The sequence below is a fragment of the Lacerta agilis genome, chromosome 5 (assembly GCF_009819535.1).
Source record: "Lacerta agilis isolate rLacAgi1 chromosome 5, rLacAgi1.pri, whole genome shotgun sequence".
In the NCBI taxonomy this organism is placed as follows: domain Eukaryota; kingdom Metazoa; phylum Chordata; class Lepidosauria; order Squamata; family Lacertidae; genus Lacerta; species Lacerta agilis.
In genome coordinates, this window is record NC_046316.1 from 69,325,025 (window position 1) to 69,345,280 (window position 20,256).

The window sequence follows — 20,256 nt, forward strand, 5'->3', positions numbered from 1 at the left end:
CCATAACTCTTATTATATTGGATTTTCTTAGTACAATCCTATGCATGTTTATTCTGTAGTAAACTCACTTGTTCATTGCTTTAATGTAAGTGTGCATAGAGTTGCAGCCTTAATTTTGCAGCACTGGGGACAGAGGAATGGATGAAAGTGTTGGGACTGCCCAGCATCAACTCTAGAAATCTGATGGTTGGGGACTTAAGTAAAGAGATGGTGTTCTGCTTCCCATGCTTAGGCATGCTCATATTTATTGTTTTACATGTTGCAGGTGAGAGTAGAAAGAAGGGGGGCAAATAAAGGTGACAGAAGGTGAAAAGTGAGTTTACAGACAGAGCATAAGAGACAGAGAAAGGTGAACGAAGGTGGCAGAGGCAATGACAGGAGGAAAGAGAGAGGAGAAAAGAATAGAAGGCAAACGAGAGAGGAGCTGAAAGTAAGAGAAGGTGACTTGAGAAAGCAAAGGCAAGCTACAGTGGAAGGAAAGATCAATGAAAGAGGAGATTGCAGCAAGCATGGATTCCTTTTTGATAAGAACAATGCAGACTTGAATGTACTGTTGACATGCCTTTATTCAGTATGAAACACAATCTTCACTGCAGAGAGATATCCCAGAAAATAAAAAAGAACAACTAGTAAGTCTGTCTGCAAGTTTAACCATTGTTGTATTAAATATGGTCTTATTTGTATTGGGAAAAGTAGCTTGCCAATAACACAGTGTGTGACAGATGCTGAAAGAGTAGCAACTAAGTTGAAACCATCAAATTAGTATAGGCACTTAGAAACACTGCAGTTAAGCTGTAAAAAGAAAACTGCTAAATTCTAGAACTCCATTGGAACATACACTAAAAGCCTCATTTCTGGTATTGTATTGGAGACTATTATTGGCAACTTCCATAATGTGTGCCCTGAAATACCTGGTATAGCAATGGCTTTGAAGCTGAAATCTATACCTTTGTCAGGCACCACAATTAATTTTTAAAGGTTTATCTCAAAAGATAAAACTGTAAAATCATGAAAAATTTACAACTATACTTGATGACAATCCTGATTTAAGACAACAGATAGCTCATTATATATAAAACAAAGCAGGCATTTTTGAATGCCACTAGATGTATCAGTGGATGCTTAAGCATATTCTTCTTGCAGCTGTGATGTATGTTTTAGCATATGGATGGTTAAGACAGAGGAATCTTTTATCTCAGTTCTTATCTTAACATTAAGTGCCACAGCACTAAGATCAGTAAGAAAATTTGCCTGGTCTTCAAAAGTAAAAGGCAGCATTTTCAGCTACCTCCACCTTAGCGCTGAAATAAGGAGGACTAGAAATGCTGATTTTGTGTGTTGGTGTATAAGAGCATGTTCACATAAACATTGGCCATGCCCACTGCTGATGTATGGCTTTTGGGAGGGGGGTGCTGATAGTCGATACATCCCTTGGGCCAAAAAAGGTTAGCCACTCCTGTTTTAGAAGAGCAAATGGATATTGTTTTATTATGTTCTTTTTATTGTGTGTTTTGTGTTTTCATAGTGTATTTTTATGCTGTGAACTGCCCTGAGATCTACAAATGAAGGGCAGTATACAATTGAAATGAATGAATGAATGAATGAATGAATATTTCTACTGAGTCTCAAATATTAATATCAGATCTATAATTGCATTCAGTTATATACTTGGTAGGGACGTGGGTGGCACTGTGGTCTAAACCACTGAGCCTAGGGCTTGCCGAGTGGAAGGTCAGCGGTTCGAATCCCCACAACGGGGTGAGCTGCCATTGCTCGGTACCAGCTCCTGCCAACCTAGCAGTTTGAAAGCACGCCCCAAAGTGCAAGCGGGAAGGTAAACGGCGTTTCCATGCGCTGCTCTGGGTTTGCCAGAAGCGGCTTAGTCATGCTGGCCACATGACCCGGAAAAACTGAACAAATGTCAGCTCCCTTGGCCAGTGAAGCGAGATGAGCGTTGCAACCCCAGAGTCGTTCACGACTGGACTTTTCCTTTTTATATACTTGGTAGGTAGGTAGAGGAATAATAATAATAAAAAATGAAACTTGAGTTTTCAAGAAGACTATCACTTACTTCTTGTGGGCCGCAAATGGGCCCACACCAGGCCTTAGAGTTGTAGCCCTTATTGTAGTGGGAGTTTGGAGAGTGGGCAGTGAGGATCTCTCGCTCTTTTGAGTATATCAAAGCTCTTTACAAATCACCAGAAATTTAATCAGTGTAATGATAATAAAGCACATGTTGCACCTGCTTGGACGTTAATGAGCTTAAAATTCTAAATCCAGCAGGAGACACCAGTTTTGTAATGAATTAAAACCAGTAGCATCTGTTACCATTTGGTGCCAGCTACCTTTTGAGCTAGTTTTCACCAAAGATGGCCTTGAGATTGCTAACAGGTTCCAGCTCCAGATGCATGGACTTTTGAAACTTTTTGATTCTCATGTTGCAGCCAGGCTTCTAGGTGGATTTCAGCTGTTAACAAATTGAAGGCCACTGTACAATGCTACAGCAGTGTTAACTGAACCGCATGGCCCCAGTGTCCCCCCATCATACTTTTCCAGTAGACTTAAAGCAATCTACATTTCACTAGTTCTTTCTGTCCTTCACTTCAGGAAGAGTATTTATTGAATCTGCATTGTAGTCGACTGGGTGAATACTGAATATTGAATGTGTGTTATTTTATTTCAAAGCTTGGAAATCATTTCCAAAGCCTTTGAAGCTGTTAAGTCAATAGTTTTAATATGTATTGAATTAATGAGTGCGTAATGTGATGCATTGAATTGTTTTCCCCAGCGTATAATGAATCAAAGCAGGTGGATAACATCCAGTGTACTCCAGGACAACTCTTTGTACAGGATTCTGATCCTAAAAAAAAAGTATGCAAATTTAATCGTTCTAACTTGGGACCATGCTCTGGACTACAAGATACAACTTTTGGTTATGCTAGAGGAACACCATGTGTTATTGTAAAAATGAATAGAGTAAGTATATTGACTCTTTATAGCTTTCTAAAACTTACCTATGTTTCTGCTGGCAACTGTGTTTCAAGCGGAAGGATAGTTTGTAGTGACTGACTGGCCCTTGCAACCGGGCAGCAGCTCTTAAGGCATGTGCACCTATGGAACTCCTGCATGAGCAAGCTTCTTAATTGATACCCATGTTTGAGTGCTTTATAGGTGCCATTGGAAATTCCCGTGGAGCTGCCCTCAGTTTTGAATTTGGAGAGAAAGCAATCGCATACTTGTGTCATTTCTTTCAGGCTAATTTTATTACATTTTTACTGCATAAAGGAGCAGCATTTTGTCCTGTTTTCCCTTAGTATCCCCAGGAGCTTCGAAATCATGTAACTTTTGTGCTTTAAAACACTAAACTGTTAGCGGTATATTTCTGGGCTGAATTCCAGTACTGCTACTGCTAATAACAAGGGCCCTACCTGCGTCATGCAAGAGATTATCTGCCAGTTGGCCAAAATTGTTCGTCACAAAACTATACAAAACCGTTTTAACATGTCTTGCTAGAAAGAAAGATAAGAGCTGTGATTTGACTTACTGCAACCTCTTGCTGCAGACTTTTTAGCTAAAATATTTCATTATTTGGCAGTTGACTGCATGTTATGTGACATGTCTCCTGCATATGCCATCTGGATTCAGCTATTAATGTTACATGCCTAATTTGAAGTAATGAACTGCTGCTGCTCAAAATGTCATGTGGAAGTGGAACCCTCTGAGTGCTGTTGTGGCTGTACTTTAAAACAGGGCAGTTCTGCAGTACCTGATCCTGAAGACTCTGCTTATTAATTTTGCTTCCTTATTGAGAGCTCTATTTTTCTGTATAAAAACCATTGCATAGGTAACACAGCTGTTGGATAAGGCACACATTTGTTGCACATTTTACAAAACTGTTATGACTGAGTTGATTACCTTAATGAGATTGCAGCAGAGCCCAACTTCTGCCTCTTGTCAAATCTTATTGCCAGTGATGCTAGGAAAGAGGGAGAGGGGCATTCCATGTGTGTTCAACATGCCAAAGCTGCTTATTTTCTGCAGGCACATTAGGAGACAATATTTGTGTATTTGTACATTTGGTGTTTGCAAGTGAGCCTACTGAAAATAAGCAGCTTTGGCATAGTTGAACTTGAAAAGCTGCCTTTCATTACCCTTTCCCCTGAAACTCTGAATATACAAACTTCTTAATTTGGGAACAGTAACTTTTCTGTAAAGTGGATCACAGAAAAATTAACCTTTTCATAAAGAGAATTCCTTGCAGCCTTGCTATAATTCGTCCCCCCCCCCACATTACAACATAAGTAATAATGTATTCCCTTCACCTACAAAAATGAGTTTATAGAGATTCTCCTACATTTCAGATAATTGGATTAAAACCTGAAGGAATGCCAGCTATAACATGTGAAGCTAAGGTGAGTATTTTAAGATAAGAATGTGCTTATACTCATGTTGTTAAAGCAAGTTTAGGGAAGCATATTTACTATTAAGTCATAAATGTTGTGAGTATTATTAGTCCTTTGTTCATTTACAAAAGCTAGCAATTTCCCTTTTATCTTTGGGTTGGTTAGTTGCTCAGCTTGAAAGTGTTTTTATAGTTTTCATTTAGAATTGATATTATGGGTTCCTCATATTTACTTTTTTCTTTTGTTCCATTTCATAACCAACGTTTTGTTTTTCTCTGCATGCTGCAAATGCACCTTACACAATATATTTATGGTGGGTAAGAAAATGAACACCGAAGTAGTTTAGATTATAACATCTTAGAATTTGAATTGTTCATCAGTAAGCACACTCCCATTTCTAAATGTTCCATGTGCTTTAAATGTTTATCTTATGCAGATTTTGTGTGTGTGTGTGTGTGTGTGTGTGTGTGTGAGAGAGAGAGAGAGAGAGAGAGAGAGAGAGAGAGAGAGAGAGAGAGAGAAAGTAAATGCAGGTTCCCTGCCCCCCAATTCAGACTTGAATGAATTTGTTTTTCAGAAGCATGTGTCCTTCTCATCCCTTATTCCTATGTAGCAAATCCTTCCCTTCTCTGAATCTAAATCAAAGCTGGGTTCTCAAAGTAATTTTAGATTGAATCAGCTTCATTTTTTAAAAAAAGTTTTATTGGTTTTTATAAAAATTTCAAAAATCAGTTTTAATTTGAATTGTGAGAGCCACACAACTGAGCAGAGGGAAGTGAGAGAGCAGGGTGTGTGCGTGACTAATGTCTTGATCTCAAAAGCAAGGCTCAATTAAGACTACTTTAGAAATGAACAAAAAAGACAGATAAACGGTAATTATTGTTACAAATTCATATGGTATTGAAATGAAACTAATAAATACAATAATATCTGCATATATACTACAAGAATATTATATGTGCATGTGTGTATGCCCCCTGTACATATTTTTCTTACTGCTTTGACAGTGGCCCAGATTGCTCATGCTTTTCCTCCTGATACAAGGCAGAGCAACAAACCACATTTCCTGGTTTAGAATTACATCTGAACATGGTTATTTCACTCAGACCATAATTGGTAAGCTAAGAACAAACCTTGGCTTCAAATCATGGTTTGCTGGTGCAAAACAACCTGTGCTGGCGGGGTGGGGTGGGGGAGCAAGCACGTGCTCATTGAGAGTAAACCTTTAACAATAGTTTACTGTGGTGTATGAACACTGCTAATATTGTTATGTATACTGTATTGTATCTGTAAAACATTTTCACCCTTTTAACCCAATTTAGCAATGTGTTCTAGGTGTGGAAGTGCTGGCACAAAAATTGTTCTGGGTAAAAAACTGGTGTGGATTGTAGCTGGTGTGGGTTGTTTTCAGATATCTAAAGTCCTTTTTTGTGTAGATGTGTTCACATCCATAATTGTCTTTACATGGGTTAACATTTGTCATGCATGTGATTGGCAGGTTAAAAAGAACATTAATAATGGCCCCTGGATGAAACCTTGAGATGTGGTGTAATGGTTAGAGCAAAGCATTCTAAACTCTGTGTTGTGACACATTAGTGTGTCGGCTGAAGTGTCGCGTTAATGCTCCCTTTGCTCTTCCTGGGGCTGAAAAGGGGCTAGTTTAACCTCCGGTTTGTTGGTAAAACTGAATTACTGTGTTGTGAAATGATTCATGTCTAGAAAGTGTGTCACTGACATGCAAAGTTTGGAAAGCTCTGGGTTAGAGTGTTGGACGATGACCTGGGAGACCAGGGTATGAATTCTACACAGCCATGAAGCTCACTGGGTGACCTTGGGCCAGTCACTATCTCTTAAGACTAACCTACCTCACAGGGTTGTGAAGATGAAATGGGGTGGAGAACCATGTACACCACGTTTTAGTTACTTGGAAAATAAAGGTGGTATATAAATGTAAATAATTTGGAGAATGGATATCACGAAGGCAGTGTATCATATGCAGCATAATTAGCTACTCCATTTCCTCTTTGCCAGTCTATGCTGTTCAGTACTTCTGAATCAAAGATATATGTTTCACCTTATGTGACCCAATAGTGTAATAACATTCATTTTACCTCCTTCTGCTTCTTTCCATTCAATAGCTTAAAATTAGGATCACACCAGAAAGCAGCTGTTGTAACTAAAGTGAAATATATCGTGTAATGTTTTCCCCAAACATTTTGTACTATATATGGCATGCTGACTACTTGGAACAGTTGGAGTTTTATTCCTGTGGTGAGATACAACTTGTTGCCTGACATGCTTTCCACAACTGAAGTTCTCTGCTAAATTCAATCAACAGAAAATTTAAAGTGCATCGTTTTCATCCAGCTTTCCTCACAATGGTTAAATTTATGCAAATTAAAAGAACACCAGCTCTTGCTTCATCCTATTTTTTCAGCTTTCATTGTTGGTCATGGAACATACTGGCTTTGATGCATGTAAACGCATTAGTTGCAAGGCTGATTCAGGCATTATTTGGGAGCATTTTCTTTCTTTTTAGTGGAGCATTTTGTTATATGCCAGGCCAGACTTGGAGGGTCAGAAGAGTTCCATCTCCTTTATCAGAAAACTTTATTCATGTTGTAGCAGGCTTAGAGGCTTTGCTCCTGGTGTTGGGCCAGAGAAACAGATTGCAGATGATTGATGCTGAATGTCCTTTCCAGCGTTGATGAGCCCTATTGACTTCCTTGTATTCTAGGAAGCTGTGGCCCATGAATCAGGCTGGGTGAGAACTAGAGTGCAAGTGGTGGAAGTCTCACCCTGAAATGGAATGAACACTGGTTATGTTAGTGCACATAATCATGCCTAGCATATGGTAGTGTGAATAGCAAAGAAGGTGCTCTTCACAGTCTGCATTGCATCCTCAAGCAGAGACTATTTCAAGTATTCTGCACCTGACAGTGTACACCAGTAATCTGTATGCCTCATTGATTCTAGCAGAACTGGTTAAGTTCTAGGTGTTGTAAGCACTTTGTTGCATACAGTGGTGCCTCGCAAGACGAAATTAATTCGTTCCGCAAGACTCTTCGTCTTGCGGAAATTTCGTCTTGCGAGGCACCTTTTCCCATAGGAATGCATTAAAATTTTATTAATGCGTTCCTATGGGAAAAAAAGTCCGGGGGCCCCTCCTGACCGGCACCGGAGCCAAGCCAAGCCGCGTTTTAAGACTGCAGTGAGCGAACAGCAGCGCTGCTGTTCGCTCGCTTCAGTCTTAAAACGCAGCTCCGCGGCTCCGGGAGGGAGGGAGAGGGCCGTGGGATGATGCCCGACATCGGGCATGATGCCACGGCCCCCTCCCGACCGGCACCGGAGCTCCGCGGTGCTGTGTTTTAAGACTGCAGCGATCTCATTAATCCTTTCTGTACTGTTTTAGACACCAGCTAAAAACTTCATTTCAGCTTTGGCGATCACTCATAGCCAAGTAAGATTGTCTTCCAAAAACACAGTTTTAACAATTAGTCCGTAAGTAACTGTGGAGGCCAATTCTGGATCCACACGTCCTTCCACAGTGGGGATATTGGTTTCCGAGCCAGAGTTGATCACGGTGTGGATTTGCCAAGCATGTCTTCCTCTTAGCACGTTTCTCCCTTGCATCATGAGTTCGAGCGTCTTCAAAGCCCATGACACCTTTGGTAAAGGCTGTTCTCCAACTGGAGCATTCGCAGGCCAGTGTTTTCCAGTTGTCAGGGTTTATACATTTTTTTAGATTTGCCTTGAGACAGTCTTTAAACCTCTTTTGTTGACCACCAGCATTGCGCTTTCCATTTTTAAGTTCGGAATAGAGTAGTTGTTTTGGAAGACGATCATCAGGCATCCGCACAACGACCAGTGCAACGAAGTTGATGTTGAAGAATCATTGCTTCAACACTGGTGATCTTTGCTTCTTCCAGTACACTGATATTAGTTCGCTTGTCTTCCTAAGTCAGTGTTTTTCAACCTTTTTTGGGCAAAGGCACACTTGTTTCATGAAAAAAATCACGAGGCACACCACCATTAGAAAATGTTAAAAAATTTAACTCTGTGTCTATATTGACTGTATATAAAGTAATTCTCTTGAATAGGAATCAAATAAACACAATTTTTCCCACGGCACACCAGGCAACATCTCGCGGCACACTAGTGTGCCGCGGAACAGTGGTTGAAAAACACTGTCCTAAGTGATGTGTAAAATTTTTCGGAGACACCATTGATGGAAGCTTTTGATGAGTTAGAGATGGCGTTTATAAGTGGTCCATGTTTCACAAGCATACAGTAAGGTTGGTAGTACAATAGCTTTGTAAACAAGCATTTTGGTTTCCCTGCAAATGTCCCGGTCCTCAAACACTCTGCATTTCAATCAAGAAAAAGCTGCACTTGCAGAGCTCAGGCGATGCTGGATTTCGGCATCAATGTTGGCCCTTGTGGGAAGATAACTGCCTAGGTAGGAGAAGTGATCAACATTTTCCAACGTAACACCATTGAGTTGGATTTGTGGCACTGCAGAGGAGTTTTTTTGTATTTGTTGGTGCAGCACTTTGGTTTTTTGGATGTTGAGTGATAGGCTAAGCTTTTTGTAAGCTTCTGCAAAGATGTTTAGGATGGTATGGAGGTCATCCTCTGAGTGTGCACAACTACGTTGTCATCAGCATACTGAAGCTCTATGACAGAAGTTACGGTAACCTTACTCTTAGATATATGATCTGTTCGATATATGATTTCTACTCTGGTGGCGAGTTTCCCTTTGACAAAGTGTAGGATCATGGCAGTGAAAATAATGAATAGAGTTGGGGCAATAACACAAACCCTGTTTAACACCTGATCCCACTGTGAATGGTTCACTTTGAGAGCCATTGTTATCTGCGATTGTTGCTGTCATATTATCATGGAAGAGCCAAATGATGTTTACAAATTTATCTGGGCGGCCAATTTTCAGAAGGACAGTCCACAGGGCATTACGATTTACAGTGTCGAAAGCCTTAGTCATTTCAGCAAGCCTACCCAAACATATAATTTAGTTAAGTATATATGTTTTAAAATTTTGCTGATTCATGTATATGTGGATTTGTGCGCTATTGATAATTATATTTTATGTATACTACAGATTCTTTTGATTGAGTGGTTTATATTGTTTTCTCAAATTGATTGCAGGCAGCATGGAAACACATGGCATATACTTCCAAGTGCATAATATGTCAGTGGCCAGTGTTTTTCTTTGTTTTTTCCAAATATGATGGACACTGTCTGCTTAAAATAACTAGATTCTTTGGAAGCTGAACAGTTCGCAGTGATGTGAACATTCCAAAGGTGTCTCTTCTGTGTAGATCTAGAGGTGATCAGAGCCTGAATTGAGTCTAGACACATAGCCACATTGCTGGGGTATCAAGAGAGGAAGACTGAATGGATAGTGCCTGACACAGGGGCACTAAGAAAAGGGGTGGTGTTATCCCTGTGGTCATTGCAGTGACAGGAAATCACAGCATTTATGACATTCATGGAAGCATTTTCTGTTCGGTTTGTGCAGTTGTGAAATGTTGTTGTGCAAAGGCTGCTCAGGTAGCATCTGCTGTGGTTGAAAGGTCTGTGAAGTTTGTTGATACTAATATTTCACTGTTACACTTACTGTGTTATAGCACATGTATTTTTATTTGTCATTTATTTCTTACATGCCTACCCCCCTCCCACTACACAATTATTGAAGTTTTTGTACTTTACATGAGGAGGTATTGTTGGCTTGGACTTACGTATTTTTCGCTCCATAAGACGCACCTAGTTGTTAAGAGGAGGAAAGAGAGAAAGCCCCGTTCTTGGGGGGGATCAGCTCACAGTTGTGCAACTTCTTTTGCAAAGGGTAAAAGCCCCGTTTTTTGGGGGGGTTCAACTCACAGTTCTTCAGCTTCTTTAGGAAAGGAAAGGGAGCTGTTTCTACAGTTTCCAGACAGATAATCTAATCAGCCAGTCATGTCGCTGGTGAAACAAACAGCCTCCCTCTGCAGAACATTCAACAATGGAGGGCTGGGCAAGGGAGCGGGGCCGGAAAGGGAGCCAGCAATTGACCACACATTTGCTCCATAAGATGCACAGACATTTCCCCTCATTTTTAGGAGGAAAAAAGTGCATCTTATGGAGTGAAAAATGCAGTACCTGCAACTATTGATTTACTGGACAAGGAGTAGCACTGAAGGGCATGGCTTGCTTTTTACTTTGTCCTGCTTAGTAACTACCATCAGGTATTTTATTTGTATGGCATTGCTGGGTACACTTGACCTGATAATATATTGGTATAGTCAATGTTTCTGTTAACAAAGGGCTAAGCAAGCTTAACTTTGTATGTGTGGCTTTCTGAATATTCACCCTAACTTCATTTTAAGCAAACAAAATAAAGGGTTTAACTATATTTTCTAATTTATTTTGTATTTATTTTTTGCTTGCCCACAAACTATTTAAAAAAAACTTTTGTTTTATATATATATATCACCCATCTATAGGAACAAGGCAAGGCTATGATAACTACATTTCCTCCTGAGGGAAAACTTGATTTAATGTATTTCCCATACTATGGAAAAAGATTACATGTGAGTATATCTTAATCGTGCTGCTTTTCCTCAAAACAATTTACTATTTTTATTTAACTAGACTGCCCGCAACTGAACATCACTCTCTGTGCACTTCTTTAAATTTGTGAGGGTGGGTTGGTAGTACATGTAAGCTAGCATTCAGACTTGATACGGCCCAGCCAAGGAGCCACCATTCATCCCTTTAGGCCTCTCCACCTGTTGCTTCAGATGTTATACGAGAGTTCTGCTATTGGGACATCAGGTGTGCCCAGGGCTAAAGGGGCATGTTGGAGTACAGTATTCCATGGGGCATTGAAATTGTAAATGAGGCTGTTGCTCATAGGAGGGCCCTGTGACCCTATGGGTGTTGCTGTACTCCCACAATCATCCTTTGTGACCATTCGCTGTGTTAGCTGGGGCTGAAAGGCATTGCCATCCCCAATACATGTTTTACCATTTAATCTGTTTTCTGTCCTTTTCCAGTAAGAAAGAGTTGATGGCTGAGACTGCAATGTTTTATGCATGCTTGGGAACAGGAAGTGCCGAATACAGCAGGGCTTGCTTCTGAATAAGCAATAATAGATTAAGCTGAAAGTCTCACAAGCCCATTTGCCAGTGCTGCTTTGTGCCCAACATTTGCTTGGTCTAAAAAGCTATAATGAAGACACATCTGAGATGTGATTTGGGGCAATTAGGGCGCCTTCAGGAGAGTTAAAAACCTGCCTTTATTATTTTTAATTAAAAAGATCTTCTCTCTCATTCTCTCTCACTAGCCAAACTACTTACAGCCACTAGTAGCTGTTCAACTAGAATTTAACGCAACCAGTACCAAAGAAGATGTAACAGTTGAATGCAAGATCACAGGATCAAGCAATTTAAGAAATGAAGATGATCGTGACAAGTTTCTGGGACGCGTTTCCTTCAAATTTATGATAGCTGAATAGAAGTCAACAGTGTCTTCACAAAGTAAACCTTGTGTGATTTTTTTTTGTATCAGCGGGACCTGCCATTCTAGGAGATGAGACCACCTTTGAGAAGCATAGGGTGAGACGTGGCATTCAGGGTAGCATAATAATGTGCTTCCAAATCATGTTTTAAATCCTTCACAAAATAACTGCATGTCATGCTTTTGCCTGCCCTGTTGGACCAGTGTACAGACATAGTTTGTCATTTTAGGGACCTGTAAATAACTTCCAAACTTGTAATCATGGTGGTCTTTGTCCTGTTCCAAAATGTGGGCTTTATCCCCAAGTGAGTGTCTCAAATGTGCTGTGCTATGTAAATATTGTATTGGTTTAACACTGGTTTAACTATCATATCAATACCAACACAGTTTTAGGAGAAAATTTCAAACTTCCCAACCTCTCATAGTGAGTCGTGTTTTGTGCAGGGATGCCTTAAGTCCTGTATTGGGTGGGAGGAAGTGGGGAGATTTAAGTGGACTTTATGTGTCAAAAATCAGTACTAACATTATTTAAATACTGAACTAGTTTGTTGTGCTTGTCATCATGCAGGTATTGTGTGTTTGTGTAAAGTTTGGTCTAGATTTGATATTTTAGTTGAGAAACTGATTGTCATCGTATTAAATGCTTGCTGTTATGTGGAGCACAGATAAAACCAATACAATGTCACTTTTAAAACATTTTAGTTGAGAACTATTGGTATGAACATTTCTTCATGTTTATGGTTTAGAAACTTGGTAACGGTTGTACTGCAAAGCTGCTTGGAAGAAAAGACCTCACTATGTGGGAGTAGACTTACACTTTCCAATAAAAAAAATCCCTGGAAGGAGAAATGTCTGTTTAAAATTTTAAAGCTCAAAATAAGGACTGTATTGATTAAACATTCCTTTGTTTAATTTATATAGTTTGAGATGACTTATGTTCTACGTTTTGCTGCTGGGTACACACAATCACACACTAATAACCTTTAAACACCAAACCTTGTTTCAAAGGCTGAGAAGTCCTCTTCATTCTCAGATATAAAATCTTTTAAGCCAGGCCTTCATAGGAAGGGAGCTGCTCAGAGCATGGTCATTATGAAATTTGTAACAAATTCCACTAGGTGTGTGTATATGACAGAGAATTTGGAAATGGAGGTGCTAAATGGCCAGAAAATGTAAAAAGATACAGTCTGACAATTCTGTGTAGAGCTTAAATGTGTACGAGATGACCACAAGGGACCATTTCAAGCAACATTCATACTGGAGTTTTGTTATATAGGTGTGGCAGGGGAAAACATTGGTCTTCAGCTCTAAAACTAATAGAATCAAACTAATTATGTCCTAGTTCAGCAATTTTACAATAGAAATTCCCATGACCTTTCCTTTGTAAACTTACGCCCTCCAGAGCAAAGCTGTTAGGCAGTTGTGTCTAACTAAATAACTACTGAAGCACCTTGAAGACTACCTCCACTACAGCTCCTGAAGTTGTTTGCATGGAAGAGACCAAAAAGGAAATTAAGTTCCATCCTGCATTCTCAACCCTTATTTTTAGTCTGGAATCCTTGCCAGCTCAGAATGATTAGCACAGATAAGATAACTACACAAACATTCTCCTACAGAGTGACTTGCTCAGCTTTCTGTATCACTACTCATTTTGGATTTGAGCTAATTACTACAAACTATAGTTTAACTTTAAATTCAGACCTAAATCTTGCCCTTGTTGGAATGATTTGCTATTCCAGGGAGAGAAATGCTTTACATGCTGAGTACATTTGTGGATTTCTGTTAAGGGAGTATCTGTCCTTTACTAATGGCTGGATATATAGATTGCAATTGTAAGGAATCTGCTGCTAGGGCAACCTCTGCAGTCAGTAAATTTGCTAGTTACTGTATTCCCAGGTTTGGCTTACCATAATTTTCATTAATTACAAAGTTTAAAGGGGTGGGGGGATCCATATATGCATCTTTATGCAGCATACTGCAACTGAACTTGTAAAGGAGAAGAATAAAATTCAGGTTAAAAGTTATGTAATGTGCCATTGCTTGAAATAGCTGTGGGCCTCTTCTGTGCATACAGCAGATGTATTTTGACAAACACAAATGAAATCGTAGCTAAAGCAGAACAAGATCAGCTCTGAAGCCTCTCCAGCTACTGGAGGTATTAGAGGCCCATGAGCCCACCTCACCCTATTTATCATAGCTTTTGCTTTTATCCTATTTATAAGGGGGACTAACAAGCAGCAGGTTTACACATTATCAACTTGTTCAAGTCACACACCGAAGAGTGGCTAAACAGCCCTTTCCTCCCTCCCCCTTCAGCTATGGGAAATACCACTTTGTGAGTGATTAATTGAACTGAGATAGATTAGTTGAACTAAAAGCCAGGCCTGACTTTTAGTGCAACAAATTTAACAATTAAAAAAACACTGTATTTGTCTTCCCAGCCAGAAGGTAGATCTTTACTACTCCAGTATGGACGCTTCCAGATTTAGTCCGGGGGGGACGCAGGGATTACTTTTCCAGACACCATGATAAACTCATTGACGAAAGAACATTCATGCAGCAGGGGAGTGCGGCTGGAGATGCAGATGCCAAGGAATGCTTTTTATCTAAGAAATCAGCTGAAACTATTCCATGATTCACAGGAGCTGGCCACTGTCACTTATACTTGACACACTACCAGGTTTGGCTACCAGAGTGCATTCTACAGAGTGCTACCTATTCTACGGCTAATGTTGCTCATTTGCTGAGAACAATGTACATGCTGTGCTTCTCACAAGCCTGTTAGCTTTAGTGTCTAATATGAAGTGTATTTAAAAACACTTACCCAATCTTTACTTTAAAAAGCTCAATGTAGCTACCATCAAAAGTTCCAGTTACTGCCTTCTTGTTTTATCATTGCTGTATCTGCCAACCTAGACTCTTTGGGAAGAGAGGCAAGATACAAATCCAATTATTAACAGTAATTATAAAGCCCCACACCAGTAAGGGCTGGTATATCTTGGATTACAGCATTGCCCTTACAAACCTGCTCTCTCCTTGAGATGCGAAGGTGAGGATATGCTTAGAAGGGCTGGTCATTTATAAAATGAAGTCCTTTAGAGCACACAGCAGGATGTGCTCTCTCTTGACATGCCTATTTGGGGAGCAGCCATATTGGGGATTCCCCCCTTGCACCATTTATGTGCCTTCTGCCTGCTAGGAAAAATAATTCTAGAAGGCACTAAATAGAGAGCAGGGGAGTCAGAATCAGGTGGCCTTGCACCACCCAAGTAAGAATGGGGTAGTGTTGGCAGGTGGGAATATAAATATGGAAGCTCCAGAGGTATACCAAGGGAACAGAAGAGCTCTAGATCCTGTGGATGCAAAACTTCTGTTCCTTACCTCCTTTCCTCCCGATAATTACTGAAGCACCAATGGCTGATGAGTGATGGATGATGGGGATGGACCTCACTCTGCAAAGAGGTAAAGACCATTAAGACTGTGCCAATAATTTCTTTCCTATTGCTGCCTGTACTTGTCAGTACAACTTACAGTAACTTGTAATCTGATTTTTGCTCTGTCTACAGATTATTCAGCTTTCAGGTATAACATTCTGTATTTCTACTCTTGGAAAGGTGACCACATATGTTTATATTATCCCTGCCCTATAATTTAATGACTACATCATAACATTAACATCCTCTCCTATGTAAACCTTTCTACTGTCAGTGATTGGATGAAAGGTGCCATTTAGCAGGGCAAAGAATTTTAATAAATGGGAAAGAGAAGTGTAGAAAGAACACTAGTATAACTATGGCTAAGCTCGAGGATGTGAAATAAAAAAAATTCTACATCACTACAAACTTCTTCGATTCCTTGCTTCTCTGCAAACACTTTGACGCTGTAGCTGCAGTCGCTGAATTCAAAGAACTATTTTTAAAATCTGTTCCTTGGGAACATTGTAACTGGGTACTTGTATCTGCACATTTACTGCAGTATAATCTGAAACTACACGTATCTTCATACCATGAATTCATGGTGTAACAACCCTGCAGCTTGAAAGGTTTGTCTGGTGCAGCAAACCCCCCCCCCCAAAAAACCCTCAGGTCTTGGAGCCCAATATTTGTGATAAAAGCTTTTGTGGATTGGAGCCTACTCCACCAGGGCATTCAGTGTTATCCTCACATGGAGAAGAAACTATAGTCTCAACTCAGGTCTAAATAACCAAATGTAATGATCAGTTCTAGTTCAGCAATTCATAGTGGTCTTCTTTAGGGCTGGACGATTATATATATGAGAGAGAGATAGAGAGTGAAGTTTCATAATTTTTGACCTGGCAATATATTGCAAATCATGATGTGTGTATTTAGAGAAGTTTTTAATGTTTGATATTTTATTGTGTTTTTAATATTCTATTGGGAGCTGCCCAATGAGTGGCTGGGGAAACCCAGCCAGATGGCCAGGGTATAAATAATAAATTATTATTACGCACGATGCAACAATAATGATGCGGGGGGTGTGTGTGTGTGAAGCCAGTCAATGCCTCTACATAGCTCCATCCTTATTTCAGATACTGTAATATACCAGTGTTTAGCTGCTGCTATATCACACAGTTGAAAACCAGATATCTGCCAGCCCTAGTCGTCTTTGAAGTTTATTTGCTAATGTTGCTGCCTTAAGTCATTATTTATGTCTAGGACGCTGAAATGTTCCCCAGCAGTTTCTAGAGATTACACGTTTTGGTCAGATTTCAATTGCCTCTAGGTCACTCTGCTGCTAACTGTTCTCTAACAAAGGAACTTCAAAGGGAGACTGTAACATAAAACTGCTGCACTAGCTCTTATCAGTAAGTTGCATTTGTTTTACCCTGAAATGAGACAATGATTTCTCCTCCACAAAGGCTATTAGTTAACACCTGTTAGTGGTTTTTTGTCACTGCTAACCATGTTTATACTGTGTACATTTAAGCTTTATAAGTAGCTGACAGTACCTTTTGCAGATAGTGTTATATAGTTCTTCTCTGTCCTCATCTGTTAAGAGAGCATAACCTTTCATGGCTATGATGGAATTAGTACTAGTCCAGAATAGTTTAGGTGCATTTGTAACTGGCTGACTCATCATTTGTGGGGAAAAGTGAGTGCCACAAGTTTCTGTCCTGGGCCCATTGTTGTTCAACATCTTTATAAACAAATTGGATGAAGGCATTAGGGGGGTGGTCATAAAATTTGCAGATGACCCCAAACTCTGAGAGGTAACCAATGCTACTGAAGATAGAATTGGGACTCAATATGACCTTAATAGTTTGGAGAACTGGGCCCAAACTAATAAAATTTCAATAGTGACAAATTTAAGATTATACACTTAGGAAGAACCAGCTGCACAATACATGGGGAACATGAGGCTCGCCAGTAGTGCATGTGAAAAGACTGGTGGTCTTAGTAGACCACAAGCTTCACATGAGTCAGTAGTGTGGTACAGCAGCAAAAAAGCAAATACTATTCTAGGCTGCATCCAAACCCCCCCCCCCCACTGTATCTTGGTCTGTAAACACCCTGGGATTTCCCCATCAGATTATTCAATGCAACTGCATCATACTTTTACTTTGGGCATCTCTTTATCTTTGCCATCCATCCTGTGCTATACAGAGAACTACTTAGTATGCATGTGACATCACAGGAACCCTTTTTCATGTCTTATTTTTAATGTGAATGCAGGCTTTACTTCATTATTGTGTATGCGTCTAACCCTGCTGCCACTGTGCCCCCCCCCATTTTAAGTAAACCTCTAATTAGCACTTCACTGAATGAAGGGATGAGTAGAACAAACATAATACTTACATTCAGGCATCTTTCATCCATGAGAGAAGCCAGACCAGCTGTAAAAAGAAAAATGAAGTTCTGCTTCTTCTCTTAGGCCACTGCCATATTTTGCAGCTTGGATCACCAAATCCAATATTGTAACAACTCATCACTCCTGTAAACTTCAGAATTAAAGCAGCTTGTATGAAGCCGAAGAAAAATAAATGTCCTCTCTGCAGACATCTATCTGGCAATGATATGACTTTAGTAGGTCAACAACTTTTGTCAGCACAAAAAAAATATTTTTCTCCCCAAAATACTACTGAATTGCTCTTCCTTGTGCTGTTTGGGAGCTTCAGCCACCACACTGGTTCTTTGAGATCCTTACTCTATAACCTGATCTGGTATCATCAGTAATGTTAACAATGGAGGCCTGTCTTGAATGATCCAATTCTCTTACACAACCAAGTTACCATTATTGGGTTACCATCGTTTCCATGTATCCAAGCTTCTCTTAAGCATTCTTCCCGCTTCTTTCTTTTTTCACTTTATTTTGTATAACTGAAAAAGCTTTTAAATAGTTGTTGTTTAAAACATTCCTCCTGCCTGTTTCTCATGTGCTATCACTGGCTGGTGGCTGACATCTTTAAACCTTTTTCTGCTGTAGTCTCTCTCTCCCCCTGCCGACAGAACCAGACCAGAGGCTGAAGGCAGGGCCCTAGACTATTGCTGGACTTAACTCTCATCATTCCTTGACCATTGGCCGTGCTTTTTCAAGAGAAGGGGAATGGAAATTATACTCACCTGGCTGGCTGCAAGTTCTCTACCCTAGATAATCCTAACATTCCCTCCCATCAGATGAATCCTCCTTCAGAATAAAAACTAGGAATTCAGAGCTTCAAAAGCCCACCCAAAAGCACAATGTACCTGTTTGTGATTTTTTTTTTAAGTAAAAGGAGTGAAAGTTGTATGTATGCATCCATAAAAGCAACAGATTTTTCTTGTAGTGAAAATTTAACTTGCAATTTTGGCAGTGACCACAATAATAAATCCTTCTCTCTCAAAACAGTCATTTTGACTTCTTAATTAGGGTATACTTGAGTAATTGTAGAGTATGAGAAGCCAAAGCTATACCTGCAGGTTGGGACACTGCTCCCTGGCATCGAGGTTTAAAACAAGTCTTAAACTGGTACTGATTTCAGAATGTTCCAGGAAGAACACACCTTTTCTGTAACTGATTCTTGATCCATGTAATTATCTTGCCCATGCCAGAGGCTGTGATAACTGTTCTAACTTGCCTCTGCCTGTGGCACTAAGTAGTGAAGTTTTCAAATCAGTGAGGAGATATTTCAAAAGCACAAATGGTTAATTAAATAAAGCTAAATCTTCTGAGTCATTTCCTGTACCTTCTCATTCTTGGTTTATAGCTGTCCTTGCCACCTCACTTTCACCTAAATGGAACAACGGGACAGCCATTTTATAATATTCACATTTCAGGTTGGGAGCAGAATTGGCAATTTGCACAAATAAGGAGGTCTCTTAAACCAAAACTTGGTAATAGTATGGCACAGCAATGTATCTTTGCCATTCTCCAAGCCAGGGCTGGGGAAACCTTGGCTCACCAGATGCTGCTGAACTTCAACTGGCTTCATCTGTGATCTTTGGCCTTGCTGCCTGAGACTGATGAGGATTGGAGTGCTACAGGTTTCCCAGCCCTGTTGTAGGACCAGAACACTGTGGGTTCACAGGGGCTACAATCCAGGGAGCAGAAATGCATTTAGATACACAGAAGTTGATTGTTGCTATATAGAGCCTGGTCATCCATAAAGTTGCCATGATCAAACAGAAATGATTTGATAACATACAAAATTCAGAAAGATTTGGAATGGCAGAGTAGACTTTCTCTTGAATTGGAAACATTTTCTTTTTGAACTGCATGGCTGTGCAATTCAAACAGGGATCTCCCCAGTCCCATTCCAACATATTAATCACTTTATCACACGGACTCTACTTTTGAGTGAACTGTTTACTTTCTTTGGATGACACGAGTGTGTTATGCCTGTTCAGATATTACTATAGAAACAGCAGCAGGTTTTTTATAGGTCCAACACTATTCTATCACTAATTGTGAGTTAACACCAAACCTCATTTGTGCAAATGTGGATTACTTGGGGTGGTTTATCCCTTCTCTCAGGAGTTTAGACTCACTTTTTGAGGGCAACACAAGAGAACAAAAGAATAAAGAAGCATTTCAGAGTCTCATATTGAGAGCGAAAGAAGAGTAGTCCATGAAGCCAACAAACCTGGGTAGAAAGAGGTGAGGCAAATTAACATTACACACAAATCTCAGTGGTAATAGGCAAAAAGATTTCTTTGACACAAATTCATGTCACCCAAAAAATAACACAGGGTCCGATACCCTGCACACAACATGCCCTGAGGAATAACCTACACATATCACACGATGTAGGTAGCTGAACAAACACCCCTGCATTTTTAAATTAACATGTCCTCTCCCTACACTGGATTCCTACAATGCTTACAAAGAGGACATTGTT

At 39.9% G+C, this 20,256-nt stretch overlaps 1 protein-coding gene across 1 annotated transcript in view; it reads left to right on the forward strand.

Moving 5' to 3' along the window:
- The window catches only part of ATP1B3 (ATPase Na+/K+ transporting subunit beta 3), a 34,323-nt gene extending 21,486 nt beyond the window's left edge, over nucleotides 1-12,837 (forward strand). Inside the window, exons 4-7 of the mRNA XM_033150374.1 lie at nucleotides 2,789-2,976; nucleotides 4,362-4,412; nucleotides 10,907-10,993; nucleotides 11,749-12,837. Of these exons, the coding sequence (XP_033006265.1) occupies nucleotides 2,789-2,976; nucleotides 4,362-4,412; nucleotides 10,907-10,993; nucleotides 11,749-11,919 (497 nt within the window). The 3' untranslated portion in view covers nucleotides 11,920-12,837. The remainder of the gene's footprint in view (nucleotides 1-2,788; nucleotides 2,977-4,361; nucleotides 4,413-10,906; nucleotides 10,994-11,748) is intronic.
- Nucleotides 12,838-20,256: the final 7,419 nt, after the last annotated feature.